General features: G+C 37.4%; 1 protein-coding gene across 1 annotated transcript; it reads right to left on the reverse strand.

The window, feature by feature from the left end:
* Window positions 1-209: 209 nt before the first annotated feature.
* LOC149727315 (uncharacterized) lies at window positions 210-17,701 on the reverse strand. The gene is made up of 26 exons (XM_089890911.1): window positions 17,602-17,701; window positions 15,667-15,776; window positions 15,160-15,303; window positions 14,907-15,054; window positions 14,517-14,623; window positions 14,218-14,347; window positions 13,728-13,833; window positions 13,026-13,289; window positions 11,454-12,819; window positions 9,382-10,496; window positions 8,904-9,098; window positions 8,447-8,557; window positions 7,736-7,861; window positions 7,006-7,218; window positions 6,571-6,774; window positions 5,795-5,961; window positions 5,172-5,254; window positions 4,553-4,691; window positions 3,795-3,948; window positions 3,298-3,428; window positions 2,832-2,910; window positions 2,387-2,521; window positions 1,990-2,110; window positions 1,446-1,499; window positions 940-1,047; window positions 210-335 (listed from the first exon to the last, which is right to left on the reverse strand). Exons 2-26 carry the CDS (start codon window positions 15,752-15,754, stop codon window positions 265-267), a joined length of 5,559 nt encoding a protein of 1,852 aa, XP_089747037.1. The 5' UTR covers window positions 15,755-15,776; window positions 17,602-17,701; the 3' UTR covers window positions 210-264.
* Between the last annotated feature and the right edge of the window lie 3,682 nt (window positions 17,702-21,383).

The raw sequence follows: 21,383 nt of genomic DNA on the forward strand, positions 1-21,383 counted from the left end.
CTTGTTTTTACCATGTTGAAAAATATAGGTTCATTGTAGTATTACTAATTGTGGTTAACAAATAATTTTGTATCAGCTATTCTGTTAAGTTTGTGGTTCTACAGTGAAGTAGGTTTTGGGGCTTGTGATGTAGGCTACAGTGGGCCCATTTCCCAAATTAATCATTTTAGTTGTAATACAAAAGGATACTACATAGTCATAAAACAATGTAGATATATATGTAATGTATTATAACAGTATTGAAGTTACATAAGGATACGATGTTCATGCATGCGAAAGAGCTGAGTTAGACCGATATCCCGTCTCCAATGATATTGTGTCATCAACTGTGTTTACTGGAAGAAATAAAACATTGTGTTGTTATAAGGTATGATTAGTGCATCATATATAGGGCAAACAATCTAGTAAAGTGCATCTAAACTCAGTGTATATATTTATACAGGTAGAGAGACAATGCACTTCTGCCAACTGCCATACTTATTGATCTATGTTAAATGAAAATGTGAAAAAAAATCGCTATCTGAAATATTTTAATTGACAACTTAGTAATATGTCATAATAACCGCAGTACAGCACTTGTATCTGTACCACAGTTTAAATTGCATCAAATTAGATCACGGGAGTGTCTATTTTTAATACCAATTAGCTACTGTGGGCAGCACTTTTTACAAATGTTTTACCCACCATTTACCAATATAAGGACTGTATATGCCAATACTATCAGGCTATGTATTACAAGATTGAAACAGACATTCACTTTATAATTATATGCCACACACCCATTTAACTACATAAGGATTATATGCTTACGCCGCGGGCAATATACTGTAGGTTTCAAAGACATCTTCAGAATCATTTTCTTATACCAACCATTACAAGCATATATTAACACAGCCCATTATATCCACCATATTATTAATACCCAACACATTCACTCACCAAAGATTGTTTTCTTTGTAGTTTCAACTGAACTTTGCTTCCGTTTCTTGATGATTTGGTGAAGATTTTCCTCTTCCTGGCCGCACTCAGGGCAACACGTGGTGGCAGCTACATTCAAATATTGATTTTGTAAAATAATCTAAAGGTATATGGCTGTAGTAGTTGTAACTAAACTGAATATTAAATGCTTATAGTGTGAATAATGGTATAAGGGCCTATAATAATAATAAAGATTTATTTTTATTCAGCAAGTTTTTTTTTTCAAAAACAACAAAATTTGGTATTGAAATTTTAAATGTGAATAAGGTATAATCACTTACACTGATATATATATATGCTTGTAATGTGAACTCAGTTTTTATATAACTTTAGGTTTTACTTCATAAAAATAACACAGGATATGTAGTAGCTTCAATTGCAGTTAAATTTAGTATTACATAAGTAGATGCCTATGATTCTATAATGTAAATGAACTTAGTTTTCGTATATTAGTTCTAAATACAAACCTTTAGTAATCTTGCTCAAATTATTGTAGTTTGAAGTATTAACTGGAATTTCACCTGAAAGTATAATTTTAAATGGTCTACGTTTTTGTTATATATTAATTCTCTTTCACCTTCATGCTAGTGCAGTGGTTAGCAACTTAGAAAGCTCACTTTGTTATGACTTATTATTAAAACAATAGTGTCTAATGTATTACATACATATGTTGCATATAGACTGTTCATATTGAAGCATGTATATGACTTACAATGAAACAATAGCACCTATGCGTTGCGTACATAAGTTACATAGGTTACATGTATAGTTATAAATGGATTATATTCACATTGAAGAATAGATATGATTATGAAGTTTTGCTGAATTGCAGACAAAATGTCGATAAAATGCACCATATTTTTATACCACTTTAGCCAATAAAATATTATTTACATTACGCACAGTAGCTGAAGTAACACAATATATATAAGACATACCATGGAAACAATAGTGGCCAATATATTATATGTTACATATAGACTGTTCATTGTGAGCATATATATGACGTACCACTTCCAAGTTGTTGTTGAGATATGAAAGGTTTATGTTTCAATACATCCCACCCACCAGGCCAAGCAACGAATTCATCGTCCATAATCCGACCAGGTTTCTGGAACCCATGGTGGTCTTTCTATTGGAGTAAGAGGTTGGGGTTGTTATTCTGGCAGTTTTAAGTAAGTTGGGCTTATTTATTTTCGAGTGAATGGGGTGTTCTGTTTCATACACCTCTTGGCCGCTAATGAGTTACCACCTATGTGAGGATGCCTTTTTTTGTGGATTAAAAAAAATGTACTGCTTTCTCTCACGTGTAATGCAAATTTTTTATTAAGTTGTGGAAAAACTTCCTAAACAGACTTAAAAACCTCAAAAATTGTAAATTTAAAAAAAAACTAAGGTACAAACTTACCCTAAACTCATAAAACTTAGCTTTTCCGAAAATCCCACGCAACCCCCCGTATTTCACTGATAATGTTTCGAACAAACAAATAACGACTCCACCAGTGAGACCAAGAGCAAGGAACACATACATACCAATAAAGGCCTGGAATCAATTTTTGTATTCTTATCGAAGCGTGAGTTAAAATGAAAACCCTATGATTCACATGACAAATGCGACAAATCTGCGGTGATGTTGTTAAAATATAATTATACTAAAACATATGATTGTAACTCTTAGTTTAAAAGTTGACTCTATATACTGGAAAAACTGTATTGCGGTAGAAAAAGGTTTTGCTAAATTTCACTGCGCAGCAGAAAAGATTGGTTTAAAAAATCGTTATTATATCTTGGGCCGAAATATAAGAATTTTGAAAACCTGAGATAATAGAAATAACATTAAGTATGTCACTAACTTTTAAATCAAGCTGTCCACCATCACCAATTGTTGTTTGTTGACTTGCAAGTTCACAATGAGATTCTATGTTGGCAAACCTGATAAAAGGGTTAAATATCCTAAGTGTGATTTGCAAAATAAACAGTTGTTACTCTGAGAGTATAGTTTTCAAGGATTCTAAGAATGCCAAATTACTTATAAAACGTTTTGTCTGCTTTTCGGTAAGACTTTATCTATATAGATTTAAGACTCGCTGAAGTAAGGGTGTTATACTTAAGCAAGATACCGAATAATCGCGCATTCTATAACCTAGTGTCATTAATCAGAAGAGTGACGAATTTGTATCGGTTGGGAATAAAACAGAACACCCATGTTATAACAACTGTTGTTGCCACACTACACAAAGATAAATAATTCACATTCCTTTATAACTTATTCATTCATATGTTATATAGATTAAATATGCATGTTAAATGACATCCCACCATTTTAGTTCCAAATCATGCAGAATCCCTGTGTCCCTCAGTTTTGCGATATGATCATTGAATGCTGGTAGAAATATCATTCCACGTCTAACTGGTAATCCACTCTGTATCGGGTAAAAACCAGTTCCAACCTGTTTAAACCGGTTTTATCTGGTTAAACTTGCATTTGTTTATTACAATATAAAGTTATCACATTGTATATAACATTTGTATATAACCGAGCTTTTTATTGAAATCACCATTACTTAAAAAGTTATTAAAAACAATCAAATATAAACAAAGTTTTTTGCTGCTATTACTACTAGGCAGAAGTCTCATCAGATGGAAAAAGCAATGTTTTTTTATTAAATCTATTCAAGTTATTTTTCAAGAATCACAATTCTTAAACAATGTATAATTTTTGCTCAAAAAACGGACCAGCCAATATATATTCAACTTTAAATCAAAACATATAAAAATGAAGGATTTGTTCAACATGCACATGATGTTTCACTTACTTTATCAAACACACAACTCTCAGCAATAGAATTGACGACATCCTTGTACGAAGCGATCAGAATGTAATCTCCCATTCTTACTTTACTGAGTCCGGTCTCCAGATTATCCAACACACTTGTGTCTGGGTTCTTCTTAACGTAATCCCACATTAAGCTGGGAAGAAAAGTGCAGGCAGTAGTTTTACGGGAATAGTTTTACGTTAATGCCATGAAGTAGTATTCACTTAACCGCAATTTCTGCAACCCAGTGATCACTAATAGTTTATGCAAATTGTAAGCTATACTGAAAAAAAAACAGTCCACAAAGTTACATACGTGGTAACTCGTAAGTAGTCACCAGTATATAAAACAGAACACCCTTGTTATAACGACTGCATTTGCCCCACCATGCGAGGGTAAATAAGTTATATACGTCGTAACTGGTTAAGCAGTCACCAAGTATATAAAACAGAACACCCAAATAGACATAAGTAGGTTAAACACATGATATCACAACTGTTTTATTAAAATTAGGGTGCTACACCATACCATATCCGGTGATTTATAACTAATTAAATATTTTACAAAAAAAACTGCAAAACATAATTAAATCTCAAAATGTACAGTCTGAAGCGTTTTAACTAAATGATGAAATGTGATACGGTCACATTCTTTTATTTAAACTCTGATTAATTTTTCATTCAAGAATTCTTCTACACTGTCAGTATTCCACTTTGTGAATTTTAGCCACACCCAAAATTAAGCCCATTCACATTCACCTGTATGGACTTTCTTTTGCTCTTGGTAGAAACTTGGTGAGCATTGGATTCCCGTCTACGAATCCATATTTGACTTCAGACTGACTGGCAAGCTGAGTGAGTGTGGTGATCCCACCAGAGTTTACTTGAGTCATAAAGGCTGGAAGTTTGAAATAAATATGTTTAATTGATTATAGTTTACCAATGTACAGATGTTGAATGAAAACTATGTCATTACTTGGCAAGGTTGCTAATGGTTAGGACAGAAGTGTATAAATGAATGCAACTGATTTATCCTTACAGGGGGGGGGGCATAATAGTTGATAAAAACAGGGGTGTTATGTTTCATACATCTCGTTCTCACTTTATATATACATATGTAATTACGTGGCATGGTTAAAATAGAAGTTTTGTGAATGAATGACACTTATTTATCCTCGTGTGATGAGGCAAAGACAGTCGTTATAACACAGATTTTCTGTTTCATACACCTTGTGCCGCTATGAGTAACCACGTATGTTGCTTTGTGAGAGATTATTTCCTTTTCTGGGAGTAACAATTTTTGGCCAACCCATTCATGAGCACTTAGTTGGAGCAATTGTTATTAATTGCCCGACCAAGGTTAATGAGATGAACTTACATATCATGTTTGCAGTGTAAGCAGCTACAACCAGCATGACATAAAACCACCAAGTTCCAGCAAGCAACTTCAGTGAAGCAGACCTGAAAGTAATAAAATTTTATATCAAAAAGAAGTAATTAATCATTTAACAGGTTGGTTCATACGACAACTAATGTATTCATAGAGAAATTGCTACTCAGTTTTGTATTTTAAGTAGAAACCACAGTAAAAGAACAAACATTGTAATTTTACAAAAGAGGGATGAAAATTATTGAACAAACTGATAACGGCCAGGACACTAAGAAAATTGGTACTCATATAGAACTGTTTACAGTCCTATCTTAGGCAGGCAACAACAGACGTTATGGGTGTTCTGGTTCATACACTTCATTCCCCCTTACTAGTTACCACGTATATAACTTTGTGGGTAAACATCTTACTTTGGTAGATATTGCATAAACGTTATCCTTTGTTTTAATTAAAGATAAAAACCAAAGAGAAAAGTAAACATTGTAGATCTACAGAAGAGTTTTAACAAATTCTGGCTTTACCAACAAATTCTGGCTTTTAACAATTTCTGGCTTTATCTGGTGAGGTTTATGCAAAAGAACCCAATGTAACTTTGTGGGTGATTATCTTACTTGGGCAGAAGTTGTGATGATTGTTCCACTAGTGATGCAAAGTTGAACCACATACTGTGGAGGAATCCAAGGTGATCAGAATGTTTTGAACCAACAGGAAGATCTCGTGCAGCTCGTTTAAACTCATACGGATTCCTTTTGTTGATGTAAGTCATCAGAAGGCATACCTGAAAGTAAGCAAGTTGTTTATCCTAGCGTGGCAGGGCAGTGGCAGTCATTTTAACACGGGTGTTTTGTTTTAAACACTTCGCGCCCGTTTATGAGCTACATGTAAGTTTAAATGTAGTTCAATGTCATGCAGAAAAATACTAACAAATAAAAGTTAAGAAGTTCGCGGTTAGGGGTTAGAGCACAGGTTCCTAATGGTGGTAGCTTCTAGATGTTAATATGTTATTACAGTTATGATTTTTTTGGTTGTATATAGTTCACTGATACGGAGAGAGAAAGATATTTAAGACTGTAGGACTGGTTACCTATGGGTAATATAGATTGTAATAAGCTGAAAGTAGGTAAATGCAAGGAACCCTTGGTTATTATTTGTGCTACTTCTTATCTAATGCACCTGCGGTTCATTAATGTAGTTTCTCTAGCACATTATTTTGCGTAATAAACAACCTAAAAGTTACTTATAAAATAATGACTTCTGACACAGTTTCTGTACCAACGTTTCGACGTCCTGACCAGCTCATCTTTATCATGGTAAAAACATTGTATAAAATAAATCGAACAAAAAAGCTTCAACTGAACTCACTAAATGATAATCATAAATAACTTACAGCAACAAGTGACGTCCACAGCACAACCCAACTAATATCTTGAAATGGAGCAAGAAATTGCCAGATACTAACTGCATGGTTCTTCTCAACCCTTTGTGTGAGAAAGTAAAGCCGTGATGTCATGAATGATGATGTAATAGATACGGTGTCGGATCGAAGAAGTCGCCCACCGTGGATTGACATGTCATAGAGGAAGATATCACACTGTATGATGTAACAATGCAACTTAGTATGATGAAACAATGCAAAGTAGTATGATGTATTACTGCACAGATGAATTTGGTTGAAAATACTATATTTTTGAAACTTTCTATAACGTTGGTTTGAAAAACATTAATTGCCAGAAGAGCAACATACATGTATATCTTATAAGCATGCAAACTGTATTTATTGTATTTGGCTTTACAATAAATGGTACACAGAACACTGACTTACTACATCATCTTCAAACAGTATATTCATCTCATTTTCCAAGACTTCATCTGTGCCATTGAAGCCTTTTCCAAACTTGACAGCTGTGTCATTATGAATCACAAAGGTGAAACCCATGAGGTCAGAAAGCTTGGTTATGACATCATAGAGGTAGCCTTTGTAAGATCCAGGCACTGGTAAACCATCTTCAACTTCCCAGGACAGCCAGGGTGGATTCTGGGGTAAAATAAGAGTTGAGATGTGGGCATCCAAAGTGGGTGGGCAAGGTAGATATGCCTGCCATGGAAAAGCTTTAGTATCCTGCATAGAGTGTTCATACATTTAGTAAACAGTGAAACTTGATTGAATACATTGTGTATATTACAAAGGTGGCTGTACACAGTATCCAGCATGTGAATTCGCATGCGAAGTCATATGGAAATCTATTACCGAGTTCCGCATGCGGCAGCGAAATCCGAACAAAACAGACAAAATGGACGAATTCCGGATACTGTGTACAGCCACCTAAATACTACCAATACATTGGGTATTTTATATGTATTGTAAAATTATGAATTAGGGTAGCCTGCATGGAAAGTATAGATGAGAACACAATTGGTAAGGGAAAAGATGATAACCAATAAGTAGTGTTGTTTTAAAGGATCAAAATGTATGTCAATGGTAGTAGTAGAAACTAAGCAATCTTGTGAAATACATCTAATATATATTTTAGTTTGTCTAACATTTGTCTTACCCAAACTACCCCAAGAACTAAATCTCTCTTTGGCAAATTCACAGCTTCCACTGCAAACTTTGGGTAAGTGACACCAATGTAACTCCTGGCTCCATTCCAACCACCAACTGCAAGTAACTGATGAACCTGAATGGAGAAAACACATGTGAAGAAAGGTAAGAATATATATATAATGACTACATCTATATTGATTAAATATTTCGAAAAGTTGGTCATTGTCATGTAGAAAACACATATGGAGAATAAAGAGAATTGATATGATTACATTTATATTGCTAAAAGCGTTTCTAAAAACTTCTTCATTATAATGTAGGAATTACATATAGGAAATAAAGCTAAAAGAGCTTTTTTTTTCATCTGGTTTGCATTTTAAAAGAACTTTATAAGCTATATGCTGAATAAAATACGTAGACGTTACTTTAGTTTCTGCGGTTTATGATAAAACCCTATATCATTATAACTGTGTTTTTAAAAGATACCTACAAAAACCTTCTTTTTACCCTAAAAAGCACACCTTCTTTTTACCCTAAAAAGCACATATAGACATTGCTAATAAGAAATATATTTGGAAAGTGATGCTTTCCAAATAAGCACTCTGCTTTCAAGCGATTAGATAGTGACCAGTTTACTTAATCCTTGAATCAGTAATATCATACTATGCTACCAGATCAATTACATTTGTTTAAGTTTAAATTTCATTCAATAACTTACTGGCCCTGCTCCATGGCTGGCTCCATGCACGTGCTCGATTGTGTATATTGAGTTTGAATCTGCTATGTCGAAGTTCTTAACCAGATTATCATTAATAGAATGATTGTAACCCTGTATGAAGACAAGTCAAGTTTGCATTTGATAATAATGCTAAAGAAGATCTACAAAAAGGAAAATAAATACACCAAGTGATTGGTTTAACATATCACAGATAGAAATGTAATAACTTCCAGAATCTGACCCTGATCTGGTGCTTATACAGTTGAACGATTCTTGTGTAAAAAAGTACAGTAAGGATCTGGTGCTTTGAAAACTGAACAGACAAGAATTAAGTCAAATTAATCGTATAGTAAAAGAGATATATTTATATCACAGTTAGTTCATTTAATGCTCTAAGATTATCTTTCAAGACATTGGAAAACATAACATTATCTCACATATTTACAAAATAACTTACCCACACAAACCGGGACAAAAATGGACAAGGATCAAAACTTGTGACGATTTCAAAATCTGAGGAATGATGGGCAGAGTGTCCCCCACTGTGGGTGTCTTGGGATGCTGCGGGTGTTGTTGTTGGCTTGGCCTCAAATGGTGGGTTGACTGTGTTGGGGGGAATGGTGGAGATTAAACAGGCAGCATCTTTGGAAGTCTGAATGGTTTAAGATTAAGATATGTAAGTGAAAGTTTATGTTGATCTGTTACTTGAATAAATGTGACTTATTTATTCTCGCAGGAAAGGGAAATAAAAGTTGTTATAACACGGGTGTTCTGTTTCATACAACTAGTCACTAGGTCCTAGTGCTTAGAAAATAAGGTAAAACTATGTTGAAGCAACTGTTTTAAGTGTCTAGCTCAAGAACACAAAACCCACAATGGTGTGTGAAGGATGTCATGTATAATTAGGGATGAATTGCATTTACTTTTTCCATTACCTGGTCCGTAGTTTCATGAGATCCATGGCCACTGGCTGGTGTGGCTGCTGTCATGTGACCGTGGCTTGATGGAGTTGTAGTCGTCATGTGACCGTGGCCTGATGGGGTTGTAGTCGTCATGTGACCGTGGCCTGATGGGGTTGTAGTCGTCATGTGACCGTGACCTGATGGGGTTGTAGTCGTCATGTGACCGTGGCCTGATGGGGTTGTAGTCGTCATATGACCGTGGCCTGATGGGGTTGTAGTCGTCATGTGACCGTGGCCTGATGGGGTTGTAGTCGTCATGTGACCGTGGCCTGATGGGGTTGTAGTCGTCATATGACCGTGGCCTGATGGGGTTGTAGTCGTCATATGACCGTGGCCTGATGGGGTTTTAGTCGTCATATGACCGTGACCTGATGGGGTTGTAGTCGTCATATGACCATGGCCTGATGGGGTTGTAGTCGTCATATGACCGTGGCCTGATGGAGTTGTAGTCGTCATGTGACCGTGGCTTGATGGGGTTGTAGTCGTCATGTGACCGTGGCTTGATGGGGTTGCACTTGTTGCCATGCGGGCATGAGCCATGATTGTTGTAGTTGTCATACCTGCATGAGGGGTCGGTGTTGTAGTTGTCATACCAGCATGAGGGGTCGGTGTTGTAGTTGTCATACCTGCGTGAGGGGGTGGTGTTGTAGTTGCCATACCAGCATGAGGGGGCGGTGTTGTAGTTGCCATACCTGCATGAGGGGGCGGTGTTGTAGTTGTCATAGCTGCATGAGGGGGTGGTGTTGTAGTTGTCATACCAGCATGAGGGGGCGGTGTTGTAGTTGCCATACCAGCATGAGGGGGCGGTGTTGTAGTTGTCATACCTGCGTGAGGGGGCGGTGTTGTAGTTGTCATACCAGCATGAGGGGACGGTGTTGTAGTTGTCATACCAGCATGAGGGGGCGGTGTTGTAGTTGTCATACCTGCATGAGGGGGTGGTGTTGTAGTTGTCATACCAGCATGAGGGGGCGGTGTTGTAGTTGCCATACCAGCATGAGGGGGCGGTGTTGTAGTTGCCATACCTGCGTGAGGGGGCGGTGTTGTAGTTGTCATACCAGCATGAGGGGGCGGTGTTGTAGTTGTCATACCTGCATGAGGGGGTGGTGTTATAGTTGCCATACCAGCATGAGGGGGCGGTGTTGTAGTTGTCATACCTGCATGAGGGGGTGGTGTTATAGTTGCCATACCAGCATGAGGGGGCGGTGTTGTAGTTGCCATACCAGCATGAGGGGGCGGTGTTGTAGTTGTCATACCAGCATGAGGGGGCGGTGTTGTAGTTGTCATACCAGCATGAGGGGGCGGTGTTGTAGTTGCCATACCTGCGTGAGGGGGTGGTGTTGTAGTTGTCATACCTGCATGAGGGGGTGGTGTTGTAGTTGCCATACCAGCATGAGGGGGCGGTGTTGTAGTTGCCATACCAGCATGAGGGGGCGGTGTTGTAGTTGCCATACCTGCGTGAGGGGGCGGTGTTGTAGTTGCCATACCTGCATAAGGGGGTGGTGTTGTAGTTGTCATACCAGCATGAGGGGGCGGTGTTGTAGTTGCCATACCTGCGTGAGGGGGCGGTGTTGTAGTTGCCATACCTGCATGAGGGGGTGGTGTTGTAGTTGCCATACCAGCATGAGGGGGCGGTGTTGTAGTTGCCATACCAGCGTGAGGGGACGGTGTTGTAGTTGTCATACCAGCATGAGGGGGTGGTGTTGTAGTTGTCATACCAGCATGAGGGGGCGGTGTTGTAGTTGCCATACCAGCATGAGGGGGTGGTGTTGTAGTTGCCATACCTGCGTGAGGGGGCGGTGTTGTAGTTGCCATACCTGCATGAGGGGGTGGTGTTATAGTTGCCATACCAGCATGAGGGGGCGGTGTTGTAGTTGCCATACCTGCATGAGGGGGTGGTGTTGTAGTTGCCATACCAGCATGAGGGGGCGGTGTTGTAGTTGTCATACCTGCATGAGGGGGTGGTGTTATAGTTGCCATACCAGCATGAGGGGGCGGTGTTGTAGTTGTCATACCTGCATGAGGGGGTGGTGTTATAGTTGCCATACCAGCATGAGGGGGCGGTGTTGTAGTTGTCATACCAGCATGAGGGGGTGGTGTTGTAGTTGTCATACCAGCATGAGGGGGCGGTGTTGTAGTTGCCATACCTGCGTGAGGGGGTGGTGTTGTAGTTGTCATACCAGCATGAGGGGGTGGTGTTGTAGTTGTCATACCTGCATGAGGGGGCGGTGTTGTAGTTGTCATACCTGCATGAGGGGGCGGTGTTGTAGTTGCCATACCTGCATGAGGGGGCGGTGTTGTAGTTGTCATACCAGCATGAGGGGGCGGTGTTGTAGTTGCCATACCTGCGTGAGGGGGCGGTGTTGTAGTTGTCATACCAGCATGAGGGGGCGGTGTTGTAGTTGCCATACCTGCGTGAGGGGACGGTGTTGTAGTTGTCATACCTGCATGAGGGGGCGGTGTTGTAGTTGTCATACCAGCATGAGGGGGCGGTGTTGTAGTTGTCATACCAGCATGAGGGGGTGGTGTTGTAGTTGCCATATGACCGTGGCCTGATGGGGTTGTAGTCGTCATGTGACCGTGGCCTGATGGGGTTGTAGTCGTCATGTGACCGTGGCCTGATGGGGTTGTAGTCGTCATGTGACCGTGGCCTGATGGGGTCGTAGTCGTCATGTGACCGTGGCCTGATGGGGTCGTAGTCGTCATGTGACCGTGGCCTGATGGGGTCGTAGTCGTCATGTGACCGTGGCCTGATGGGGTTGTAGTCGTCATGTGACCGTGGCCTGATGGGGTTGTAGTCGTCATGTGACCGTGGCCTGATGGGGTCGTAGTCGTCATGTGACCGTGGCCTGATGGGGTCGTAGTCGTCATGTGACCGTGGCCTGATGGGGTCGTAGTCGTCATGTGACCGTGGCCTGATGGGGTTGTAGTCGTCATGTGACCGTGGCCTGATGGGGTTGTAGTCGTCATGTGACCGTGGCCTGATGGGGTTGTAGTCGTCATGTGACCGTGGCCTGATGGGGTTGTAGTCGTCATGTGACCGTGGCCTGATGGGGTTGTAGTCGTCATGTGACCGTGGCCTGATGGGGTTGTAGTCGTCATGTGACCGTGGCCTGATGGGGTTGTAGTCGTCATGTGACCGTGGCCTGATGGGGTTGTAGTCGTCATGTGACCGTGGCCTGATGGGGTTGTAGTCGCCATATGACCGTGGCCTGATGGGGTTGTAGTCGTCATGTGACCGTGGCCTGATGGGGGTGTAGTCGTCATGTGACCACCATGTGAAGCTTGTGTTGTATAAACTTGAATTACTTGATCAGCGTTAGGAATTGTAAGCAATTCAAGCAACGCAGCGTATGAAACGTTGTTCAACGAATAATACAAACTTTGACTTATGTTAAAGCCACAGAATTCCATCTAAAACATAAGCATATGTGTTATATAAACATAGTAATATGAACATACATACCCATAACAATTCTTATTCATTATTTTAATCCACTTACTACAGAGTATAACAACTGGCTACTTTGCATTATAAACCTAGGTTCCTGGTGGAACACAACTCATAAGACCTTTTCTACGTATGACCTTGCCAGCATGACATATTGACTTCTAATCACCTGATTTCCATGGTGGTCAGTTACTTGCTCCAATGGTGATGTTGGATTTAAAGTTTTAAACTTCTTACACATTTCCAGCACTGAACCAGCAGCAGTGCGCACCAGCAACTCTATGATCCTTAAAAACAACTTGTCTCCATCGTTCTGCAACTCTGGATTGTCCTGTATAACTGCCAAAGTGAGAGGCGTAACTAGAGGGCTGTGAAGGAAGGTGATTCGCACCCCATCGTTGAGAAAATCGTGCAGAACTTGAGGATTAAGAAGCTGAAAGGAATTTATGCTGAAGTTAAATTGTTTGAATATAAAGAAAGTGGTTATCATTTGTTAGTTTTAGAATACAGGATATTGTGCAGTCAATAATTATGTGTGCTTGTAAAACAACAACTAATAAATAAAAAAATCAAATTTTGCTGCCAGGCCTATTATAATGATATCTATCCTTCTGCAGTGAATTTTTTTTATAAACCAACATTTCAACTTTTTAATTAGGCAGCCATTATCAGGCTAAGGTCAATGGGTATTAATCAGCATATAGTCAGTTGTCATGTCATTGTCCATATTTAAAACAGCTATAACACTTAAACATTAAACACAAACTTACAACACTGTCAAGTGTTTTAAGATCAAGTATACACAAAGTAGCAAGAACTCCCACATCTATAACGCACATTTATACAACCATTATGTCTAATACAAACTCACAACGTTAGGAATGAACCAATGATAGTTTTCAGTAGAAAGTCGGATCCTTCTCGCAACCGACATGATTTGTATCAGCCGTGTATATGAACTCACCAATACGTATGTCCTGAAAGTAAATTGAATGGATGTAAATTATTTATCCTTATATGGCAGGGCTATTGTATTGTGTTTTATTTTAAAAGTGCCTCTTTAGGAGTTACCACGTATGTAACTTTGTAGATGATTGTGACTTATTTTTATGTGCAGGGCAATGACAGTCATTATACAAAAACTGTTCTGTTCTACACACTCTATTTCCATTTAAAAGCTACCACAAAGTTGTGGGTGAATGAATGAATAAAGTTGTGGGTGAATGAATGAATTTAGCTTATTTATCCTCCTATAACAGGGCAACAACAGTTATTATACAAGTGTTCTGTTTCATACACCTCGTTTTCATTAACGGGTTACCACATATGCAATTGCGAGGTTTTTATTTCGTTCTTCCTACCGTATTCCTTTCCTCCTGGCTTGTATAAGCTTGTTCTTGGTGCTTTCCTCCGTCCTTTCTTCCTCGAAAGCGACGACATCTAAACCGTGAGTTCGTGCCTCTTGTATGTCTTGGAACGTAAACTGAACCTCTGTAATAAACAACATATTACGGGTGAAACTGTATATTTTCCCATTTTTCCTAAATAATACCATAAATATTTAGGATTTTTATGTATTTAAATTTCATAGAAGAAAACACATTTACATTTAACAGCAGAAAAACACAAGTACAAAATCATATTGTTTTTGATGTCTTACCATCGTTTTTGTCGTATAACACAGCAGCAGATTCCCATTCGTATTGTTTCACTGCTTTGAAGAAAGTTGCCATTAGTCCAGAGTCTGACGGCATCAAGTAATATATCCTGGAATTTAAATCAAACATTTAAATGTTATATCAAGTAAGATATACCAATATTAGGATCACGAACAGATAACTGCAGTTAAAAAAATGTAGCTTTATCATTTTGTGGCAGGTTAACGACAGTCGTTATAACACTGGTGTTTATTTCATACACCTTGTGCCCGAATATGAGTTACCACGTATGTAACTTTGTGGGTGATTGTTTTTCTGTATGGCTAACAATTTGAACAACCCAAGTGACCACTAAATTGGAGCAACATAAAAACTGACAAAATGCAACTTACCTGTTATAGGTCAAGTCCTGGTCACAACTTCTACTTGACCCGGTAACTTGAAAGAATGGAATAAGATGAAAATATGGCGATAACGCATTACAGTCTATTCTTCTGCTGGCTAATATAACAGCTGAAAATGACTGGCTTTCCAGGATATCTGTAATGCGTTTAAAATGAAAAGTGTGTAGCTAATATTAGATATCACAGATTAATTGAAATATAAGAACGGGCTGTCTGAAGTTAAACGCATACAGTAGCCTACCTGCAAAGCTTGGGGTATTTTCTTGTTTGTATTTTTCCACTTCAAATACATGTGATTCACCAAGGCCATAATCATGAACATATTTGGTCAGAGTGTCTTTAATATGAGTTGAAGCACCTTCATTGTCATTATCAAAGTAAATAGCTGGAAACAATAAATTCAAGTTTTAAATATTTTCTTCAATGCATTAAGTGATATATGTTGCTTTAAAAGCCACACATTTTGTTCAAGTTTTTCAAAGACATTTGTTTTGTTGCTAATTTCATTTTCTTGTATAAAAAATTTATATTTATAAATTTTCTCTTTTTGCAAGTAAAAAGTTATGTTATAATATAAACTATTGTAGATATAGTAATACTAACTCCTGTAGATAAATCCGCCTCTTTAGGCATATATTTAATGTAAAAAGTTCTATTTAGCTTTTCAGAAGTAAAACGTGACCTTACAAACTTCAGGGCTATATTTAATTCTACTTTACTATTTGACAAATAATGGTTTTGTACTTACCAAAACGAAGAAGTGTTTTCATTTCATATCCGCATGACAGTGAAAAAGACAGAGCTACCACACACAGGTATAATGTGAAATGCTCCATTTTGTTCTTATGCCTCTACCTGCTACAGTATCCCACCATGGCTTGTATAACTATTATAAAGGTAATCGCAGAAAAAACACTCAATTCAAGCAAAAGTAGTCTTAAAAAGTAAAACCTTAAAAAAAAATGATTTGCCAACATTTGTTGGTTGATTCTTTCTGCATCATGACATAAAAAACCTAAAGCTACTACATAAAGCAAACAAAAAATAGAGTCCCACTAATGGTGTATCAAAGAGATATAGCATTTTACAACTAAAATCATTAATTTCTTACTTAAATATAGTTTCGCATCTCTACCTGACAATTTTTGTTCGCTGGGATCTTAGTAGCACTTGGTACAACCAATACTAACTATAGAGTGCTTGGAAGTGAGGAATATTAACAATACATTCGCTCACAATGGATACAATTAGTTGCTATGACTAACCTTACTAACCCCTGACGAAACCCACCACAAAGTGAAGTCTAATTATCTAATTAGGAATCCCTGGTTACCTTGTATTGATTGTCACTCATCCATATATTACATATGGGCAAGAATAAATCACCACATTATTAGGAGCCCAAGCTGTTTTATTGACTTTAAAAACTTCTTTAAACATCTTGTTATGGTTAAAGAGAAACACCCACAGTATTAAGGCATGGGTTAACTTATAATATGTTTTCTTATAAATCGCAAACATTTGTTTATTTATAAAACCGTATATCATCACATTTTACCCAACATTAAAGAAAGGACTAGAGTTAGCAGAAGCAATAAAATGAAATTAAGATAATTTTTCAATGACAATACTCTTTAATGTTTAGTAGGATGGGGGAAGATGGGACACCTTTATCACATAATATCCAAATATCCTGATAGTATTTTAAACAATTAACAATGGTTTGTGGAAGTCGTGAAGATACAGTTTTATAATTCCTTGAATGTTCTATGTTTACTATTAAAAGGGACGAGAAAATAGAGTGAAAGGTGGCGTATCTTCCCCCACCCTACTATATAATGAATTAGTGATATATCATTGACAGAATGCTCCAGCTTTTCCATTCCTAATGTTCATGTTACATTCACACTGTTGTTCCCCTCTGCATAAAAACCTCCAGTTTTCATGCAACCAATTTGTTGGCTTCTTACACCTGACCATGCAGCCACCTCTGCCCCTACATATTGGCCGACCATATCTATAAATAATAAACATAACTTCAGTAACTGACTGGTATTTGTCTAACTTGACAGCCTTTACCCCCTGTTGAGGTAACACCCTGGGTGTGGGGTTTTTCATACATCTCAGTTCCCAGGGCGCGCCATAAAAGTCACCCATATAGAAATAGAACTATCTCCTATATTTTGATTTGTCTGTAGCCTAACTACACTTGTACCTAAATAACAGAACATTAATCTCTAGTTTACTTATTCTGTATGGCTGACTATCTGGAGAACCCATTTGTGAGCGGGTTTTAGTATTGAAAGTTAATCGTCTTGTCCTAAGAATACATGCGCCATAATGGTAGCCAAATTTAAATGTAAAACAGAAACATAGTTGCCAAATACAAGTTCAAGCCTCGACACTGCTACCATTGTTGGTGTATCTGTCCTTACAAGGTATTTAACAGCATATACTGTCAAAAACTTCTCTTATTGCAAACAAAACATTGGTTCCTTTACATTTACAAATAAAAAAAAAACTGTTAGAAAATTTCTTTCAAACTTAAATACCGATAATCATAACCATAAAACATGTTTTAAACAATGAACATCGGTCTATGGGAGTCGTGAGGATGCAGTTATGAAAATGCATTCTATCTTCCCCCACAATATAAACCAAAGTTAATTTTAAATCCACTTACGAGTTTGTTGCGTTGCGTTGACATGAACACGTCATACGTTCATTGAATCCCATGCAAGTGTCGTATACATCACACGTGGAAGGACTTCTACAAGTGCCTGAGTATTTAATACATGTTAAATTGGTGTATGCCATATGGTAGCAAAATAGGTCTTCGAAAAATGTCCATTTGAAACCAATTAATTGTGAAATGAAGACAATTTCCAATAAGACACAACTGCTTGGAAATAGTTAACCATGTGTTTTATAGATGAGGATTAAAGGCTTTCACATTTGCTTGAGTATATCAAGAACTTTATATTGGTGTTTTGTTACTTCTGCTACCAGGCAACAGGCATAATGTAAATATTCTTTTAGCTGCTCATCTGGTGCCAAAATGTAGCGTATTTTCATGAGTTTAAAAAGTATAATCAACTACAAGTTACCCAGATTAGAGGCAGCTAGACACAGAGCAGTGTGAAAGTTTGAACATCAAGATGTTACAATACATACACATACATATATTTCTGTCAGGCATATTATACGTAGTTTGGCTCTTTCGGCAAGAATTTTGCTGACCGATGTTTCGACGTCCTATTTAAGTCACTTTTAACAAATTGACACTAAAGGCTCATCTGATACCTGTATGCGGATCGGGTACTTGTTCATTGTATGTGCTTAATACTTCCTCTTCACTCGATGCTACATTCCCACCGGGTCCATAATGTATTACAACATACATGACAACATAGTTGCCGAACCCAGGGGAATGTAATGTACGTAACGCATACGAACACCCTATATGAGTTATGTCTTTCCAAATCATCATTGTGTAATGGCCTGTGAAGCAAATGAGAAAATTTAAATTTTTAACGTAAAGATGGTTAAAACATAGGTGTTCTGTTTCATAAATTTTGTGCTCGCTTATGCCTTACCATGAACGTAACTTTGTGGGTGATTTAAACAACCAGCATTAGAGAGATATCAATAATGGTGGTAATATTAAACCTTAATCTTAAGATCAAACTGTAAAGTAGGCAAAACCCTGAAGATGTCTCACTGATTAACAGAATAAACATTGTTCCTTTAAGATCACAAAACAAACAATTGCTAGAAATTCTCTCTGATACTTATATCAATGAAATAAGTTATACAGTAGGGTGGGTAAAGAATAAAGAAAGAAAGATGGGACACCTTTAACACATAATATTTAAGTATCTTGATAATGTTTTAAATAATTAACAACGGTCTATGGGAGTCCTGAGAATACGGTATTAGAATTTTTTGAATGTTCTAAGTTTACTACTAATCTTTATGCACACTTTTGTTTCTATTAGAAGTTTAACTTAATTAAAATAAATGTCTTTTTTCTTCCAATTAAATGTAAATATGTTTTTAACTGTAAGCGTGTTTTAACAACTGTGGTTTGGTCGCTATAACCTGTCTTTTCGATTAAAATATTTCTAAATCTTCCCTACCGTAATCGAAAAGACAAATAAAAGTTATTATTATTATTATTATTATTATACTACTAAATGGGATGAGAAAAGAGAATGAAAAGGTGTCTCATATTTCCCCTATACTTGTGTCCCATCTTCCCCTACTATCATATATATACCAACAGGTCGTCCCGACACGCTGGTTCGTGGATGAGACTTGTTATAATCAAACTGCTCCATGTAGAAATGCAGGGATGAAACGTTACCGGATAGTGGGGCTCGGTCAACCATAGAAATAATATTTTCTCCAACCCTTCTGTGCCGATACCTTGATCCTTGCTGTAAAATTTGTCTTTTAAAAGAAGATAAATAAATATAACTATTGAGCAAACGCGATTGAACGTATGTAACTTATTCATATTGGAATAGAGGGCCAAAGACAGTCGTTATAACACAGGTGATCTGTTTCATACACTTCGTGTCCGCTTACAAGTTACCACTTGTGTTGCTTTGTGGGTGATTGTTTTTCCACGACTGACTATTTGAACAATTAATTAGGGACCACTGGGTTTTATCATTTATTTTAGTGTAATAAGAAAAAAAAGGTCATCCACACCATACACACCAATAATGGTAGTCTTGTATCCTCCAGTTAGGTGACAAGTGCTCTATCAAATATGCGGGTTAAATTGTCTTGTGTGCTCTAGTCTATGCTAATGAACTTCACGTTCACAAGCACATTACTTTGGACACACAAAGGTGTTGGGGTAATGGGCCAAATCTGGCCTAAATCCCAGGTCCTTAAGGATCTCACCCATATAGAATAGAATCCTCTAGTGCTCTGCCCCGCCAACTTACATTAGAATGTGGCCACTGCACTGCTGTTTTATAAATGTGATGATGTCGGTTTGGTTTCCTTGGTCCCCTGGGTGAAATACTCATCAAAACATTTGCCCACGTTTGTGCTGTTCTCTGTAGTTGCCAATCCCATTCTAATGGTGGGGAGCCATGGATTGATCTGGAAGTTAAGGCTTAATTTTTTTTACTAACATAGAGTCATGGCTTAACTATAACATGCTCAATAAGTAAGAAGTTCTAGTGTCATTTTCTCCATAGATGAAGTCACATAAAGGTAAAGGTTTATAATATAAATGTATGAAACAGAATATCTGTGTCATAAAGACCGCCACTGCCCGCCATGCAAAAATAAATCAGTTACATTCTTTCTTTATTTATAACATTCAAGTTTTAACAGGGTTTGTGTTACACCAAGTTAAAAAAATGAACACATTATTTACATGGAATAAGACAAGTTTGGTCGACATTCTAGCAGATCCTCTGCCTCACTGTATGACCTCACCTATATAGAAATATTTAATAATAATATCTTACCTAAAATAATTATGACTTGCAAGACATTCCCTTTGGAACTGAGTGCGTGGTGCGTCTCTTTGTGGGGCTGGTTGTTCTGGAGTTAACATGAAATTAAACACACTATCAACATTGTACTATTTGCACTAAACATAACTTATGACTGCTTTGCAAATTATTAATGCAAGAAAAGATGGTAAAAAATAGATGAAAAAAGTTACAACAGTATAGTACTGTTTAAAACTTAAGTTAACATTTTTCCGCATTATCACAAATATATATTGAAAGTTGAAACTATACAGAAATTATTACAATATTTATAATATGTTTTCCATTTGAAATATTAGGAATTAAATTAATAAACCAGCCATAGATTTCACCTTGAATTAAATTATTGGTTGGTGCATATGCTCTAAAGAAAGCACGAGAATATAGTGTCCGTCTCACATCAGATGGTGATATATTAGAGGACCATGGTGGCCTTCCTAATGTACCAACGTATATTGTTTGCGAATTTTGTTGGGTTCTTGATGCAGCGTAATACTTGAAGTCCAATGTCCAACCTTAAAATAAAAAATATATAAAAGAAATATAAAAAGTAGTAAAAAAGGTCCCTTGTAAAAAGGTTTTATTATTTGTTGCTGTAGATTAGTAAATAGAACTTAGAAAGTATAACTTTTATTATTTTGGGGTAGGTTCTGCAGCAAGAAGGCTCAGGAGTCCTGGGACTTAGGCAAGACCGCAAGAGAAGATCTAGTATTCCAAAAACCCTAGTTAGTAGAAACATAAGTTACCTGGTCTACATGGTTGTCTTCTAACCATCCACTTGTAATATCGACCGGTATGCCGAGTTTTGCAAAAGTAGATTCCTGTTCTATATTGACCATTAGGCCTGAAACATAATATTGTTTTTCATTTCATCCAACAAAGTGTTAGGTAAACACAAAAACTATAACTTTATTAGATTTTTTGGGTGATTTTTCTTTCTAAAATC

This window comes from Ciona robusta, chromosome 12, assembly GCF_009617815.1.
Source record: "Ciona robusta chromosome 12, ASM961781v2".
Classification (NCBI taxonomy): Eukaryota; Metazoa; Chordata; class Ascidiacea; order Phlebobranchia; family Cionidae; genus Ciona; species Ciona robusta.